The following is a 19364-nucleotide window of genomic DNA, read 5'->3' on the forward strand; positions in this document are numbered from 1 at the left end:
GTCATAACAATATGACAGATTTATTTTATTAACTCAAAAGCATAAAACTCTTCAGTTACCTTCCTACAGAACCACAATACACTAAAATAATCTTAAACTATCTATAGTCAGAGTACGTTTCTGGCTAGCACAATAATTTTAATAGCAGTTATGACTTTATTCTTCTCAACTGTGATCAATTTAGCCCTAACGTATTAGAACATGTGTGTTTTAAGTTGGGCATTTGAAGTTTACATCACTAAAAACATTTGAAGAGAAATGCTGATTTTTGTGAAATGACTGGCAGACAGTGGTAACAAGACAGAATTGCTTATTTTCCATGCTTCCTTTAATATGTCTGTCTTTAGATACAAAACCACATATTTTACGCCAATTAAAAATATCGCTTGGAAACCAGGCACTGGTTTACAGTTTTCTGTGACACATCCTTATTTTGAAGACTGAACTGCTATCATATACAAGTCCTGTTTCTCAGAATCATTTCAAAATGACCATTCACCTGCTATTCTCTGCATTTTTGTACGCCGAGCTTGGATACGGCCTTTTGCGAGACGTTGTTTTGCAATAATGCAGCGAATGTGATCAGAAAAAATAAATGTAGCTTGAAGGATAGGGAAGGGCTTAGAATGAGGGCTTGAGGCAGGCTTATGAATTGTTATATTCAGAGCTCTACTGTCATCCTCTACTCCTGTCACCTGCATATCCTGAAAAGAAACAAAAGGCAAATAGTTAACGAACAAGTTGCGTTTTTAAACTACAGATTAAATATCAGTATTAAAAGAAAATCCCATGAACACTTCACTAAAGCTCCTATAAACAGTTTCATGCTAAAAAAGACTATGCAAGTTGTACAACCTTACATTTGGTTCTTCAGAAGTACTACTTAAATAGATTAAGTCAGTCCAAAAGTCAATTAAGTTATTTGAGCATAGCAAAATGTCAGGAAATGCAAAGAGTGTTTGCAGAGATAAGAAAGATATTAATGAGAGAAACTATGTGAAGTTTTTGAACTCAACTAGACAAAGATAGATGATTCTGAAATTACAACCTGCAACTTTCCCTGCCCGTGTAGGAAGATCAGAACTCCAGGAAAACACATTACTGTGCCACTTAAGTAAAGTGCTTGGAACTCAATCCTAGTTGTATACAATTTCAGTGTTCAAATGAACACAGTCTGATCCATACTGGGGAAGATACATCATTTTCAAGTGTACCTGTAGTTAACTATGTAAACTTCTTCATAGAGATAGAAATAGTTTAAAAGACAGGAACAAGAAAAAAAGACTAGTACCAGAAAAAAAGAAGAAAGCATGGCACGGAGCTTAAATATTTAAGCTAATATTAATATTATTATTTATCCAACATAAACACAGACTTTCAGGTGCTCAAAAGTATTTACCCAGATTAAAACTTCTAGTACCTGCAAAAGGCCTGCAAACTTAACTACTCCCCATCCAAGTCTGGCAACATCTGGCTCAACCAGACTCATCTGGTAAATATCCACAGCCAGGAATCTTTGAACTTGACCCCCATCCTTTGTAATGACAGTACAAGCAATCAGATCACTGTTATCTGAGGGAAAGAAGGAAAAACATTAAACTGCTACTGGCATTAATGATTCTGGGTTTTGACTGTTTTGTACAACATAAGAAACAGTACAAAATTAAATTTACTCATTAAAACGTCCAAACAAGTAATGCTCCAAATCCAGTAGAAGACAATTCAATCATCCTTGGTAGTCAATTACACAAGGAGGATAACTAATTGAGATTCTGAACTTGAAAAAGACAGCCATTTTTCTTTGTCATGCAGTATTTGGGAAACTGAGGAATTACTTACTCAAGTCAAGAACATCATCTGTCTTTATCAGATTTTCCTCCCTTGTAAGTGGTAACTGAGTTTCCAGCTCATCTTGCAAGTGCAGTGATAGCGAACGAAGCATAAAGAAAACTCTGATTGCCTTGAGAAATTAAAAAAAAATATATTAAAAAAAAAATTTGTTAAAGTCAGCACTATATTTTAACAGAATCTTACTAATCTCACTTTTACCCTGAATTTTTTGTCATGCAGGAAGCCATTTTAAAGTAAGAAATAATGTGATTCGTAAGCTAGTTAAAATAGCATACAGAAGAAGTCAAAGCATGCTATTTATTTTCAATGAAATATAAGGAGCAGAGCTTTTATCCCTTATCCCACTGGCATGCTTACATAGATTGTCACTGACAGGGAAATGACTACTAGAGCCTTTTAAGCAAAAATAACAATCTCATATTTAATTTTTTTTAATTTTTAAATTATTATTTTAAGACAGACTGTTTTTACAATGTCTGTATGCTACATAGAACTATGCAACCAACCTTCAAGACTCATATTTTGAACTTTAGAACAGCTATAGATTCTCTGTCCAAGTCTGGCTAAGATGACCACAAGTCTGAACAGTAGGGATTCTACTGAATCTAGCTGACTTCAGAAAGCAGCCTAACAACTTCTGGTCACTCCAGTGTTTTAAGTTAGAGGTTTTGGCTGTCTTGATTTTGGAGATGTGCACTTGGTAATATAAGAAAGGGAGTTCTGAAGAGTTCCTCCTAAAGTTAAGATGAGAAGAATTGCCACTTAAAGGGACAGAAAAAAAGCAGTGAGATCCTGAAAAGATCTGATCTGTATCAGCTAAGAACCCATGATATAACCAAAGTACGGAACTACTTCACTTGCTATTGCAATAAAACTCAAGTTCTATTGTCACAAGAAAGAGCTGAAGTTCAGCATATTTTTAGGTCAGTTCAGCATAAAAGAGGTTACCTAGCTGGAGTTCCTGCTGATGAGAAAGACCCTTCGATCCCAAAGAATTTACAGGAATATTTGTATTGATTTTTCCATTTCTACCAACAGAAATGAAGCTATTCCTTACTTAGCACATGAAAAGCTTTAGAGCAGTCAGTTTCCATTAATGTCCATTTTGAAGCATCATTCTATTAAATGCTCCAGAGAGAATTCTAGGAACCATTCTTGCTTTCTAAGAACAACACTTTTCAAGATAATTCACTGTACTTTATCAAACTTGACTTGCTATGATAACAAAAGTGGTGCGGTTTATAATAAGTAATGAAAAAGTGTCCAGAAGTTTCCTGGAAATGTGTTTTTTCTTCAAGAGTACTTGAATGTACTTACGTATACACTTACACAAATGCAAAGCCACCAGAAGAAGAGCACTTTGCAAAAAACAATGTTGTGCAGTAATACATCTTTAAGGCTTACTGGCACTGGAAGGTTTATAGGACACTGCCAGATAAAGGCCAAGAACTGACTATACCAGGAATGCTGACAACGACGATTTTATCACCTCTTCTGATTGAGTCAGTCATGAAAATAGCTATTTTTCTCCTCACTCTCAAGATCTCTATCATTTATTACTTCAGCAAGATGAACACTCCCAAGTACCCAAGTAGAATATTTTTTGTTATGTCTGGAAACAAGCAATGTGAAGCCAGCCAGCCTTTCAGCAGAGATTCTTACTACAGGAATATAATGAAAGATAGACTGAGATACCAGATCACAAAAGAAAGCTGACAATACATTAATAAGTGCCATTTTTGAGACAATTTTAATGTTGATGTCTCTATGGTATAAAAAAATCTAAGAGCCAGCACAAGAACAATCATTTATGGATAAAGCTTCCAATCAAGCAGCTTTCAAGGAAAAAGGTTTGTATTTCTAGAATTGTTCAATGCCTTTGGCATAATTTTGCCATGAACAAATTCAAGAAAAATAGCCTTACTCACTCTTCGTGTTCTTTCCACATCTCCACAAGGCAATCTTTTCACAAAATCAATACCAGTGAGTGGTGTCCCCGTTGGAGGCAACAAGATTGAGGCATCCATCATCAAGTACTCTACATTCATGGGTTTAATCTATAAAAATATTTTAACATTGATTACCATGTAGAACAATAAGCATTTGCACTGTCACATTCAAATACAACTAATGGTTACATATTTTGAGAGGAAGTAATTGTTAGAAAGAGTTCTAAGAATTTTTTATACTATCTCATCTTAAGCTCCTTATATGCAGTCTCAATTTTACATTTCCTCATCATTCCCTAATACACTCTTAAATTTGCACATAAATTAGCCAACCTAGCAAGTCATTTGCTAGTTAGGCAAATAAATATGATTTAAGGAAAAAAAAAAGTCAAGTTCTATGCTGTAGGTCTGTCTTTTGTGGTAAATTAAAAAATTCAGAGATACAACAGAAAAACCTGAACATATACTGAACTTCTGACATAAAACTGATGCTTATATTGGTTCTATTTCTTAAACTAAAAGTACAGCAATACTCAACCACTAAAAATTAAGTGCTTCACTAAATGCTTCTATTATTTAGGATGTGACATATGTGCAAGATGCTTCCAATACTAAAAGACTTACTGAAACACACCAAATGTGGATCATGTTTTTTCAAAAAGACAACTAGTGGATGCTCATTAGATCTCCATACTACTGGGGGGAAAAAAAGCCACACAACTGACTTCCCAAAGTATTTCTATCCAAATTTTAACATGAGAACTGAAAGAGATGATTGGTTTTAAAACATGCTTACAGGTTAAATATGAAGTGCCTGAGACTAAGCTTAGTAATATGCTAAAAGTTTCACAGGCGGTACCGCAGTGCAGGACCTCTTAGAGACAAAGGCCCTGAAATTTGCTCCCTAGAACTGTTATCCACTTGTAAGTAAAGCAGCACCACTCAAAACAGAAACCTTGCTGAGCTTCAGAAATATTTAGGAAGATTTTCACATTGATAACTAGAAAAAAAAATTAATCTAATGTCTCATTTCCTAGGATAAAGTAATTTTTTGTAAACTCACTTTCAGAAAGTAATGGGCATTAAGTAAGGAGATGTGAAATTTCACAGGAATGATGTATGGAAATGTAGACATAACTCCACAGACACACACAAAAAAAATTAAAAAAATATCATCCAAACTTTGGTATTCTACTGTGGGAATAAAAGATACTGGCATACTCAGTAGTTATCAGTAAGGATTTGTTCTTGCTCCCATGCTTTATCTGGGTTTGAGGGCCTGGCAGGGAGGAAAGGGTGCCACTTACTGTCATGCTCCGGTATTCATCTTCAAACATATCCAGAAAAATTTCTTCTCCCTTTCAAAAAAAGGGATACAGACACATCATGAATCTTATGACTTTGGAGCCAATTCTATGTTTGCTTTTGTTTAAATATATACTGGGCGCTCCAGCTCAGGAGCTGACAGGAGGCTGCAGGGGCCTTGTGTGAGGAGAGGCTGGGACTGCCCATGCCGGACTCAACCGGATCCAGCTGGTTTCAGCCACCTCCAACAGCCCCACCCAACAGGTGGGCACAGCTGAGCCTTTCAATGTTGTTGAAACAACACTTATGGCACCTGTGGGAAAACAGGCTTAAGACAGGGAGAGAGACTCCTCTGCGGCCCATGAAGAGGACCCACACTGCAGCAGCGGAGCAGGTCAATGTGCCCTGACAGAGCCGCGGCTGTGGAAGGAGGGAAACACCTCAAGGTGTTTTCCTGAAGGGCTGCAGCCTGTGGAGGACAGGACCTGCACTGGGGCGGGGGAAAAGCATGAGGAGAAAGTGGTGAACTGCTATGGACTGACCCCAGCCCCCCCTTTCTGAATCCCCTTGCACAACTCAGTAGGGGGAAAAGGCAGAAGACTCAGGAAAGAAGGAGCAAAGATGAGCCTGGGAAAAGGGAGAAGGGGGTAAGGGGAAGGTATTGGTTTAATCTGTCTTTGCTTCTATGTAAAATTATTTTATTGGCAATAAATTACTTTTCACCACATTGGGTCTGTTTTGCCTCTGATGTCACTCATTAAGTCATCTCCCTATCTTTATGCTGACCACAAGATTTTTTCGTATCTTCCATCCTGTTGAAGAGGGGCAGTGAGAGTTGGGCTGGGTGGATATCTGGCAGCCAGCCAAGGTCAGCCCATCAGAAGTTACTTAATTTTTTAAGACACAAGGAGAAAGCATTCTTCAAGAGAATTTTAACAAAAAATAGGAAGATATTTTAGACACAATCTGTTATGGATTTAAGGGCTAAGAATTTTATTATTTATAAGACAAAAAAAAAAAAAAAAAGCTGCAGATATGTATTATTTCTCCAATAAGAAAAAATGATTAAGTAAAATTTTAGATCATAACTTCAGATAAAACACAAAAAGTAATGATAAAAAGAAACACATAGTTACTGACTGATAAAATCCTAGAAATGTTCTGAGAGTAACAGCTGCAATAAAAGCATAACTGCTTACTTGGCATCTAGTACCAACTCTGTGAGACCTCTAGCAGCCTTTTTGTGACATATGTCATTGTGGTAGGAAGAGCAGGAAAGGAGAGAATTCCTGCAACAAAACATTTCCTTCTCTATCACAAATACGGAGTTCCTATCTTAAAAAAAAAAAAATCAAAAAAAAAATCACTGCTTTGGGCACTAAGTAGGACCTGGACTGCAGATTAGCTTCTAACTTCACATTATGTAGAAGATTTTTTCTTTCAGCATTTTGCATGTATACCTTATAGAAACGACGAACAAGATGAACACTTTCTTCCCTTGCACCCTAGAAAATAATTATATAATTATGTTTCAAGGAGTAAATACACCATTTACTCAAAGTTGCATTTAAAAAAAAACATGCAAAGACTCATGCAGAAGAGACTGTCTATTGATATTCCTATACTCATAGCCTTCAGAATTTGATAGAAGACAGTTCTTGCACTTACGAAAATAATGCTTATGTGACCTTGTCAAGATGGTTAACATACAGATTTCAGAAAGAAAATTAAACATATCCTGTTTCAGAAGCTTGATTTAAACAGCAAAGTAACAGCAAAGCTGAGAACCAAACATGAAGTATTGATTTGCTACTCTCTGGGTACAGAGCTAACAGTGGAAATATGTTTTAGAGGCTAAAATTTCGCATTTATGCTTATTGCAATTAGAAATGAAACAAACTTACTCAACTGTATTAGAATATTCCAAACCCAGTAATTCTGTGACTGGTAATTTTAATGCAAATACTTACCACAAGGCAAGCAAGGTGAACATCTTTTATAATACTGCCATTTTTAGAAAACACAAGCTGCTTCAGCAACAGGCAGCCAAGTTCTAAAGTTGCCAACCGGATCTTCCCATCTTTGAAAAGAAATTTCAACATATGAAATAATAAAAAAACAGGTTAAGTATTATCCAACATTCTTAAATGCTTCTACTCTTCTCTGCAATTGTCATTAAATTTACTCCTGTCATACACACCCTATCTGACAAGAATGAGTACTGAGATGCTGGCTCACAATGCTTATGGCTGTAAAAATAAAAAGAACTGTAGAGTAATTAAAGGCAAAAGAAAATTTAAAGCTGAACAATGCAGTAAGAAGGTTATAAAGATTAATCCTTTTCTAAAAGAAGCTGAAAAAGGTGTCTTTATCAATCTGAAGCATAGGGTGAATTACACTAAAATTACAAAAACAGACAGTTCATATGGATAAATTTACAAGATGAAAGGAAGTTTCGTATATAGCATACTAATAAGACATAGCTTTTCCTTAAAAGAAATCAATAGGATCCAGATACAGCCTGGATGTGAGAATCTAGAGAATTCAGAGTGAAAGATGCATTGAGAAAATTTACTATCACCTTTTCAGATGAAGAATTACTATAAGCAAAAGGTACCACAGACTTTTGAAGACAATTTCTCCACTATAATTACTTCTCCAAGCAAAGGTGCCAAAGATCATATTTTCAGGATTAAATGGCATACTAAGCTGAAATCATTATGTACCTCATAATTTCTGTTTATTCAAAAAACATAGAAAGTAGGAACTAAGACAACAGGACCCTGTGCAGTTCTGAGTATAAACACAGCTATCCAGCAGAAATCCAAAACTCCTGATTCCACAACAACCAAGGAAAACCTGGTATTTGTCTTTCATAGATCATATCTACTTCCTGTTCAATTGGAGCATGCTAAACATATGCTTTCCACTCATTGACAAGAGGCTAGATAGCTTTTTCCCCCCGTCTTCAAAAATTCAACTTGGCAAGAAAACTATTGGAAAAGTGATACCTGGTTGTGCAGCACAATTCATTATCCTGATGAGCCCTTCTGCAAGTACATGATTATATGAATTTCTCTCTTCAGCATGTTGAACTGGAAGCTGAATTCTTTCCAGCTTGAGTGGGTCAATTCCTTTTGGGGAGAATAAAGGAAGAAAGGTAAATCAGAAAACAGAAGTATCCCTTGAAATAAGTATTTATTAGACCATAGCAGTTTTCTCAGAAGAGTGTAATTAGCAATACAAGACTGGTCAAGTTAGTTTTTAATTTCTATTACGAGGAAAGGACAAAGAAGAGAAAGACTAAAACCATTTATGTATCACTGAAAATCTCAGCCTTTAATGGAGCATAATGGGTGAAGAAAACTCAAATCCCAAAGTGGCTGGTGACATCCAAAACACTTGGCTGCACCTGGAATCTCAAACTATTTGTTTGCATCAAAATAATATCAAAGTCAAGCCAGACATCTGAAGAACATAAAAGCTAAGGGAGAAAAGATGGAAGTCTGATTGTGAATTCCACTTTGGCAGTAAACTATCAGAAATTTTATTTTGTAACTAGTAGCCTCTTATTTAGTACCCTCCCCAAATGACAGAATCTAACTGACTTGTTGTTTAAGAAAACTAAATCCATGTATCTTCAACCTATTCCTCTAAAATAGCAAAGCTGCCTCTCAGAATAGACCAGCTCCTGTAAGACGTCTTAGAAAAAATTATAATTACAGACTTCTGAGGATCCCCCCATCTTTGTTCTAAGGATGGTAATAAATAACCACATAAACCAGAAGATTTCTATATTGTGGTTTATAGTTTCTTTCAACCCTGAACTTGTAGTTAACTGCATATAACAGTGTCATTTGTGATATCCAATTTACTTCAACTAAGCACATCTATTTGGAACAACTAATAGAGGTCTGTTTGAAGATTAATGACAGTGATACAAATGTCCTGTCACGATGAGACTGAAGAAAGGGGTGGGAGGGAAGAATACATTTAAGAAGCCAGGGCAATCACAGTACTACTGTTCACAACAACCTAACAGCTTAGTGAAGAGTTACAATTTTCCTTCTGGAAAGGAAAGCTGCTTCCGAGTAACATTTTTTAGAGAATATCAATAGGCAGATTAAGGTCTAAGTAGACATGGTCAATAAGCATCAGAAAGGGACTAAGGAGATAAAGAAAACTTTGTGGAAGAATGAGGCAGGACCAGGCAGGTGTTCAACAGAGTGGCTAAATTGTAATAAAGGTGAAATAATTCATGTTAAGAATCTTTCACTGGTTGTCTGCCTGCCAGGGATGCAAAGTTCCACATTTCTGAAATACAGTACAGTTATCTGGGAAAAGGAAAAATTGCTTACCATTGTTGTGTGACATAGCATAAAGAAGACAGAGTACAAAGAGGGCATAGTAATCATCTTCAGCACAGTCCAGTGCATTATAGACAATATCAAGAAAAGGCCTGTGGAAAGGAGTAATTTTTAAATTATTTAAAAACCCCAAAGCCTATCTACAGAAAAATTAGCAACTGGTTTGGTCTACATGTAGCTAGTAGAAAAGGCAAATTTACAGTAACACTTATTTTCAGGCATTAAACAAAAAATTAATCAGATTACAGCCATGCCTTGTACTTAATTTTGTACTTAATAATGTACACTACTTCTCATGTTCTAACCAGATTTGTTACATAATGCTTTCCCAAGAACTGACTGCTCACACATTTATTGGGCTGCTTGTAAGCATATTTAGCATGCACACAGAAGCATCGTACAGCTTGTTTTAGGTGTGTGCACAAGTAACTTCAAGGAGCTGCTATCTTCACAGTAGGAAAAATGGCTGAAAGAAACTGAAAATTTGACTTACCTTTTACAGCTACAGACTTTTTACCTGCACACTGTGCATTTACTCAACTTCTGGACAATTATTAAACCCACTTTTAATATTTAAGGGTACATTGCAAGTATTTTCAAATGTATTTCTTAACTCTGGAAGCACTTTTTTTCCTGTACTAGCCTTTTACTAATGACTTGACTGAAGAAACATCAAATGCCACACAAGTATTCTTCTAATTATTTATTCTTGTGTAGTGTATCCATGATTAAAGACTGCAACTCGTCAGGAATCACCATCATCGCAGTAAGTAACGATTATTCCAGTTACAGAAGATTCTCCCACTTTAAGCATGGAATAAGAGATCATTGCATTTTCCACTACCACACGTGGATAAGGATCCACATGGCTCAGTGATTCCAAGCAAAGTATGAAAGAAGCTATGCACACCTGAGCAAATTTCTTGAGCTACAGATCCTTTTTTAGATATTACACTTGGTATACACACTAATACAAAACGTTAAGCTACAGCAGCCTATCCACCTATATTTTAAAAAATTCGTGTACCAAAGGCCAGAAATGCCCTACACAAAGGTCTGTCTTTCTTGTAAAAATATTTTTAGCTCTGCACATTCTTTGATGCTATTTCTAGAAAAGAGGAAGATCAAATCTGCAGATCAAGAAAGTCCCGAAATGCAGATATCTGCCAGATGTGTTGGCAGCTCACATGCAGTATCTTGCACTTTTCAAGACCCGAGCATCCTAGTTGCTTTAGTATTCAATGTAGTCATTGCCAATTACTTTCTAAAAGCCATTTGGCACATATTTAAGTCAATATACCAGTAATCTAAAATGATGTATTTTAAAGCCAGTTCAAGTCAAGGTTCAATTTCACTTCTACGGTGAAATTAAATGTTATTTTTATTAATGAATATAATCTAAGATGCATGAAAGCTATAATGGAGACAGAATGAAATTCTGGGAATACCAGGCAGCATTTCCTGAGTTTAAAAATAAATCTGAAATCCTATTAAAGATGTACATTTTCCCGTGGCACACATTTGCAATTACTTTTGTGTCAGAGATGGCACATTCTATTTCTTCTCTTTAGCATTCTAATAACAAGAATGCAAAAACCTTGCTTAGAAAGTGCCTTATGGGTATTTAATATGTCCAAGTCCAAATTCTGAAGCCAGGGCAGTTTCTGCTCCCAGAACTGCTTCAAAAACACATGACCAAGAGAAGTTCCTAATAAATATAAGACACACTAATGGACCTTGGAAATGGTCCATAGATTAGTAGGGTTTTCATATGACTATTTTCTTTGGTTTTTGACCGTATAGGTATATACCACATTGGCAGATGTGACCATAAATATAAGAATAAAAACTTGCTATGGCTTAATTGAGAGGTGTAGAAAATTCTAAAATAAAAAAATTTATATTCTGGATTTATCATATTCATATTCTATAATTTATCAACTTAAGACACCACAATGGGCATAAAAAAAAGCACAAATTTTAGAAAGGAACAGGACCATTTCCAAAACTGATCAGTAGAGATGCTATGTCCCATTTTTCAGTTGCCTCGCATACTTGTGATCCACAAGAACTCCCTCCCCCCCCAGTTTTAAATAGTGGCAGACTTGAAACATCCCTTAAGAGAAATGAGGGAGTTAATGGGAGGGCAAGTAAGGAAAGAATCCAGCAAAATACATTATAGTTCCTTTATACCTGTTCCAGTTTGTTATTTCACTCCCAGAGGCAGCTGCACTCTTTTCTTCATCTGTTGTATTTTGTTCTGTCACAGTAGAGATAGGTAATTCTGACAGTTTACATCTCTCCATGATTACCATCTCTATTTCTAAAAAAACAAACAAACAAAACCAAAACACTATTTAAGAAGGGCCTGGAACAGACTGTGTACTGAAATCAAAATGCAACTTGGTTTGCTGAGGGCTACCAAAGGTTAAAGATCTCATTTTCAATTGCTTGCTTTCATGTGGTTCTGTCACATTTTTCCAAATGCTCTATGACTACTTATCCTGTAAACTCAATTCTTAAGGTTAACATTGCCCCCAAAATCCTGAAAACACACCACTACAAAATCTGAAAGTTAAAGATGTTTTCTTTAATTTTGAACTGTTTAATACCCTCTTCTGTCACATGCTGTCACTTGTAGCACACTTTTTGAGTTTTATCATTGAAACATGCATGAAGTACTCCTGACCAGGTAAAGTGTCTACACCATTTGCCTTACCACAGGTAGAAAAGTAACAAAGTTTTGAAGTCTACTTATAAAGTCACCATAATCACACAAACCTAGGTACAAAGCATGTAGTTGTGATCAGGGCCATAACATACAGGAAAATATGAAAACAATTTAATGACTTTTAAATAGAGTGGAACAAGGTATTCTGACAGAATGATTTAGCGTGTTAAGAAAATACAGCCAAAGAGCAACAAATTTAATTTCTTGACACAAGAACAAGTCATGTAACAGATCACAACTAAGTCCATACAGTAAATAAAAGTATCTGAATTGTAGGCATAATTCTTCTTTGCTGTTATCCTTACCTTCATTTTCACTGCTTGTTCTGATGCCCTTTGAACTTGCTTCAGTACCTTTCGTTTTATCTAGGTCATCTTGGTTATCCTCAGATCCTCTATCCTCTTCATCTTCTTCACCAACATTTTTATAGTTGGGTCTTTTCTGTACCCTCTTCTTCCCCTTCTGTTTGTTTATTTCAAGAGACCTCTCAAGCGTTTCTGTTGGTTTTATGAAACATCGGATACTTGACTTTGCCTGTAAATGTGAGGAGTTTACACTGCATTACAGCAAGACATTTTTGACTCTAATTGATAGTTAATAAAAGAGGGTTTTTAGAATGTAAGTTACTATACCACTTACACATCTCTAATCCATTACAAAACACAAGAGACCTCAAGTTATACCAAATCATCCATAGATCAATTATCTCTAAAGTAGCATATACTACAGATCTATCATTTAAAAGTATGCCATCTTGATACAAGATGAGAGCTATTTAATAAACTGAAGTTTATGAATTATTTTTTTGCTTTCTTTGACCTTTCTTAACAGATGAGACAGCTAGTACATACAAAAGAAAGACACTTTTTGCAAAATACAAAGTGTGTGGAATTAATATAAGGTACGGCACTGGTAAGGACAAAACCCAATGCTCTACACCTTTTTTTTTTTTTTTTTTTTAAGACTTAACCTCCCCTCCATGGCATCCTTGTCCTTGTTTCACATAGGAGCAAATGGCAACCTTTTTCTGGCCTCCAGATACTGATTTACCAAGTCCAGAAAGCCAGTACCACTCCATTTGTTATAATAGTAATAGTAACCAAAAGGTAGTTTTGGCAAGAAGGTAAACAGTATTCAGTCAATACCTGATTTTCCTGATTATTAATTTACAGAGCAAGAAAAAAAAATTCTGCTAGAGGAGATAAGCATTTCCAAGAGTCTGTGCCATCCTAACAACAATCTGTTCTTAGAGAAAGACACAAGACATTACAAGAACTTCTGCAGATAGCAGGACTAACAAATCTTGGTGTCTTACAAAACTGTAGGACAAAACCTACAGATTGTTTGAGCTGGGATGATTTAAACTCCCTTCTCACTCGTTAGGCCTGCCAGCTGGATTACCAGATTACATGCTCTCCCCTCACACAGCTAAAAACAGTAGTCAAACCTCTTCACTACCAAGAAGTGGAACACATGGTCTGGGGGCTTCCTGCTACCACAGGTTTAAGCTGAACAAGACTGCTACAGAAAGTCTGTTACCTTTCAGACCTCAATACTTCAATCACATTTTGGTGTTGCTAGCTAAAGTCTTAAATATTTACAGGCAAGAGAAAAGTAGACTAAATACAAAACTGATTTTGTGCCTTGCCTTGGGTGACTCAAGTACAATAAGCATTGAAGATGCATACAGAGACCTCAGAGAAAAATTCTGCAGAAATGCACTTAACAAAGGAAACCTATACATAAAAAATATCATATGAAAAAAGATCTGGGAAGAAGCCTTCTACAAGTCAAAAGGCAAAAATGTTTCTCAGAATCTTCTGACTTTACATTACACTTGGCATAGAAACAAACTATACAGGAAGAGGAAACACAATACCAAAAAACCCGACAATACGAGATTTACCACACATCCCCCAGTAACCTCTCGTATTTTAAGTCTGATCAAAGTGCAAGATAGGAGGGGTATTAAACAGCCAGAGGTACAGACAGATTATCTTTTATTGATGGCTTCTGATCAGAAATCATAAGAAAAGGGAAGAACACATTAAATCATATTCTTTAGGGAAAAAAGAAAAGTATTGTGGAAGACACAATGTATTTCACCTTCCTGCATTCACTTCTTACAAGTGCTTCCTAGAATCCTTTTTATATATATATATATATATATATATACACACTTTATATATGAGGAATGCATGTACTTAAGATCTTTGCATTTCTAATATGGTATCAGCTATATCAGCAAAACAACAGAACAGCAGACAGCAATGTGCTCCTAAGCACTGAGCCATGGTCTGATCTATTTCAAGAAACGATGCTGAGAAAAAGCCAACCTTTATATTTTTTCTGCTAAATATAACAAGGCTATACACTTAAAACATTAGAAACCAGACCTTAAATTAATTCACATAGCATATGGGTGATCTAAGTTGATTATACAGTTTGAGATACTGGTGTTTTATACCATTCAGATGTCTTTAAATCGTAGTTTCAATTATGGTTCATATTCTGCAATGCATGCTGGTAAAATAAGGCAATTCCAGTAACAAGTTTTATGGGAAGGAGAAAGTAGGTTAAACAAGAAACTAGGAAACATGAAATAGGTAGAACTGGCCCAGATCCAAATTATGTAGGAAGGCAGACCTCACATGAAATAAACCCTAGTGCAACGACTACTAACAAGTTTAAATGCATTCTGTTGGCTATATATATTCAACTCTCATAATGAGATAAGTTATTATTTCTTCTGATGCCACTTGAAAACAGAAATACAGGCAAAAAATATGGAAAGAAAAAGTATTTTAATTTGCTATACTTTGAAGTGGAAGACCTGTTCAGCAGCGGTTGAGCAATCATTACTGCCCTATAGTATAGTGTGGTTACTGCCAATTCATAAACTCTCAGCAGTTAGACCTCCTGGTGATTTGTTTCCATAAATTTGATTTTCAAGTACCATTTGTTCCTGTTGTGACAACTACCATTGCTTTTTTGCCCTAAATAACACTAGGTATGTTGCATTTATACAGAGCAACTCCAACGCTTCTCAGCTTTTATTTTTGTTAAATATTCTTTATTTAATAACCTATCTGGATACGTGACTCTGCATCTACTATTCTCAGTGCATGGTCTCAACATCTCATTCTTCTTCAATTCATCTTACTAGGAAGATGAATATAGACATGAGGTTCTACTACTTTGGGTTTTAGAAACTACATGATAGTTAGAAGCTGACAGTTACACTTCAGTTTAAATATATCAAGACATCTGAGTTACAAGAGTAGTGCTGCATAAAGAGCAGGGATTTAGAGACAACTGGGGCTCACAGTAACAGTGATATTCCCATAACAACAAGTTTATTATCAAAATTATTACAGTTGGAAACTGTAACATAAAGGAAGTAGTGAAATTTAAACTTCCAGTTTATACACCATGAGGACACATCTTTAAGACCAGTAAGACTCAGCTGCTGAAACTGTATTATAGAATAGGCAAAGAGATGTTTACAAGAAACCCCTAAGGTTTCTAACAGTGCAAGGACACCAACATACATAACGTTTTGCAATTCTGTAAGTAAGTAACAGGAAAAGAAAATCTAACTTCTGCAACAACTGGTACCCCACCCTCTCACCACAAATTTCCTAGTAACAAAGCTGCAACAAAGCACAAGTAACACACACAACGTTCAGTGTGCAGTTAGCAACAGGTCAGATCTTTGTCTACACAATAAAGAACTGTACAATCATTAAGGTTGGAAAAGACCTTTAAGATTACATTCGGTCAGCTCTACCATTCCCCTGTATTTTTTTCTTCAAAAAAAACCCAACCCCCCACCCAAAACAACTAAAAAAACACAACTCAAAAAGCTACTGGCTAAGATCAGCACACATAACTTCTGCTGCACAGTAGGAAGAAACTAGGAAAAGTTGACTGGTATCATCAAAGTGTATTTCCCCTTCAAAACTCCCAGAGTTATAGCCACTTGTGGGAGCGAACATCTATGAAGAACTTACCTACTGCTTGTTAGAAATTAAACAGTAACTCTCCCCTGACCAGTAAGACATTAGAGTACATGTTCAACCTTTAGACAGAACTCCAGTCAGAAGTTTCCTCAACCTAAGTAAGATCATACCCCAACATCTATTACTATCCCCAAACAGGCCTTAAAAAGTAACGAGCAAGTATTTTGCAAACTGTGAAACCAACAACAAAAGGGAAAAAACCAAATAGAAAAACACTAACATAAGCATCTAGCAACACAGGATTACATCTGAAGGTACAAGCACAATGACAAAGTGATAGCACACCCATCTATTTGTGGCTGCTCTGTGTTCTTATGCACACGGATGGCACACTTTCAGAGATGATCAGTTTTACTGATAAAACACTGGGCATTTTCAGATGAAAAACTATTTCCTTCTATATCCAAATGGTTTACCATAAGGCCAAGTACTTTTTTCCAGGGCTCTAATTTACACTACAACTTGCGTAAGGAAATAATTTCATAGGAAAGTCGTGATGACTCATTTCCCTTTCACTACCAAAGAGCTGGTAACAAAAACTAAACACAGCAGACTGGATTGCAAAGATGTTCCATCAAAATAGAGGAAAGCTTTGCAGTGTCTGACCCCTGCAGAAGCAGCTAGGTATTCTAATTTCTGTTCTACATATTCTTAATGCACTACTTTGAAATACATATGCATGCACAAAAATTTCATAACTTTGACAAGAACACGATACTGGCAAGTGGCACAGAACATTTCTCTGTTATCATATCCAATAAAAAAAGCTGAAATCTCCTAGTGCTGCTCTTCTAAACAAAATCATCTTAGCTTATCACTTTCCAGATACATGATTTTGTGTTTCAAACATTTTCTTTGCATCTAGAAAAAAAATGTTAGAGATTATTTGGCTACTTACTGGGTTATTCTGTACATCTTGCTCAACTTCAGAAGAAAAGACTGAGAGATCACCATTAAGTATAACCTCAGCCAATGAGTTCACCAAAGGGGCATAATGTATAATTAGAAAAACCTAATAAAAGAAGGGTGGAAAGAAATATCAGACATACATTACAGAACACACATTTCACAGTTTCAGTCAACGAAAACACTTCTTTGGCCTTGTTAAGCTGGTATCTTAAGTACAACCCTTAGCTGATAGCTCATGAAAACTACTATACAACATGAAACCATACAGGTATTCGACCTGTCTCTCCTTCTTATGCCACCTAGTTTAAATAATCCTTCACAGTCTTCTGTGAAACATAAACTCTTATCAGCTTTGAAAGCTGGTATTTTAGCAAGAAACTCAGAATAAAACTGCTCCAGAAAATGGGTTTTGAGAAACACCACATACTGATTATGCTACACAGCATCCATTGACCTTCTTGTATGCCAGCTAGTGGCAGGACTCCAGTAAGTTCTGTGTTGTGTAAATACTTTGCAGTGACTCATGAGGAAGTGCCACACAATGGGCTGAACGGGCTCAGAAGCAGCTTTTCCGGATACCAAACTGCAGTGAAACAGAAGTGCAGTCTAACTAAGTGGCTTCATAATGCAAGAATAAGGGCCATACTGCCTATAAGAGACCTCATGAGGGTGGTGTGTTATCTGGTGTTTGCTTGTTTGGTTCAAAAACTCCCATGAGATCATCTCTCTCCCTCTATTTTTCATAGAGGAAAATTCAGACCTGGAATCTTCCACAGCTTAGGCAGATTCAAACTACAATGCAGCATCTATCTAAAGTCTATCCCAGGACGTTGTGTGGCTCTATTATGCACAATTTGTCAGGTAGTGCACACCAAAAATAATCACTAAATGCTTGAAGAGCTACCCTTTGTTATACCCTTTGAGGGCTATCCTCAGAAGAATTTTATCAACTCAAGTAAGAAGCTAGTTGGTCTGTCCATAAAAAGACAAATTATCTTGCTTTTTTAAATGAAGAAAACTAAACTGCAACTTTGTTAAATTGTCTTTAATGGTTTTGCCAAAATAGACAAGAATACAGTAAACTATGAATTATAGCACTACTGCAAAACATGTTCTGAAATCAGACAAAATACTTAAAATACTCACTTGAGATAGAAGATAGAGAGAAACTGGGAGACTTATTTTTGGACGTTCTCCACCCTACAGATAGAATGTTTTCACAGTTTAATATTTTATTTTAAACAAACCTTTTGACATTTTATTGCTCCACATTCTGCTACAAAAGGTTCAGAAAACTATACTATTCAAAATTCACTTCTTGTAAACTATTTCAAATTAATATTCTGCGAATAAACATATCCTTCACATGCTTAAAAAAAATCACTATTGAACTAAGACAGTTCTTTCACAGTCTCATTGGTAACTTACATTTAACAAACAATTATCTAAGGATGTTGGTTTTCACTATGCTACTGTTCCTTCAAAAAGTAGTTCTCAGTTAATGTTTTTTAAATCTACCCCAAAAATTAGCTACTCAGAAACATGAAAATATTACCCACATAATCAAAAGACTCTTGATAAGACACTTCTCTAAATATAGTAAATGACACAGGACAAAGTATTTTAAGTATATTCTGAGCTCAGGATTGCTAAATTTAGATACAGTACTAATGAAATTGTTTCTAAAAATAAGCTTGTGATACTTTAAAAAGACTCCCCAAATAGATTCATCAGTTATATGCAAGGGTAAGAACAGCCCAATTTTATTAGCTTACCTTATCTTGATTTACTAATGAATACACGTAGAGGGGAAGAAAGAGCCTGTTCAGGAGGTGGTCTGTCAGCACATCATTTAAAAATTCACAATTAATGATAAGGATATCATTAAGGTAATGTAAATGATCAAGATGTTCTGCTACCAGGTCACTCAGTTTGCCCCTATTCCTATGCCTGAAAAGCAAACAAAAAGAAACAAAGATAGAGTCAGTTGTCAAAGACTTAAAAACTTAAATGTGCATCTTTTCCACTGATCACTGGCCTAAACATGGTATTTTCAGTAAAGTCAACTAATGGAGCTAGCAAAGAATATTCAGGCAAATATGTGCTTTAGGATGAACATGTAAGTTTCTCCCTAAGTCTTCAGAAGGTTTTGCAGAACTTCAACTTCCACTGCCAGTCTTTTCATAAACCCACCACAAAAAATTGCAAGATTTGTTTCCAAAAATACAAG

General features: G+C 35.8%; 1 protein-coding gene across 7 annotated transcripts in view; it reads right to left on the reverse strand.

Moving 5' to 3' along the window:
* The window catches only part of CLEC16A (C-type lectin domain containing 16A), a 48972-nt gene that overhangs the window by 17846 nt on the left and 11762 nt on the right, over positions 1-19364 (reverse strand). For all 7 annotated transcript variants that reach the window (XM_071760758.1, XM_071760755.1, XM_071760756.1 and 4 more), the window contains exons 7-20: positions 18910-19084; positions 18281-18334; positions 17124-17237; positions 12509-12737; positions 11666-11795; positions 9464-9564; positions 8117-8239; positions 7076-7185; positions 6566-6610; positions 5108-5158; positions 3780-3908; positions 1840-1960; positions 1421-1572; positions 500-704 (exon numbers count right to left, since the gene is read on the reverse strand). In XM_071760758.1, coding sequence (XP_071616859.1) covers positions 500-704; positions 1421-1572; positions 1840-1960; positions 3780-3908; positions 5108-5158; positions 6566-6610; positions 7076-7185; positions 8117-8239; positions 9464-9564; positions 11666-11795; positions 12509-12737; positions 17124-17237; positions 18281-18334; positions 18910-19084 — 1739 coding nt within the window. The remainder of the gene's footprint in view (positions 1-499; positions 705-1420; positions 1573-1839; positions 1961-3779; positions 3909-5107; positions 5159-6565; positions 6611-7075; positions 7186-8116; positions 8240-9463; positions 9565-11665; positions 11796-12508; positions 12738-17123; positions 17238-18280; positions 18335-18909; positions 19085-19364) is intronic.

This window comes from Heliangelus exortis, chromosome 17 (genome assembly GCF_036169615.1).
Source record: "Heliangelus exortis chromosome 17, bHelExo1.hap1, whole genome shotgun sequence".
NCBI lineage: Eukaryota > Metazoa > Chordata > Aves > Apodiformes > Trochilidae > Heliangelus > Heliangelus exortis.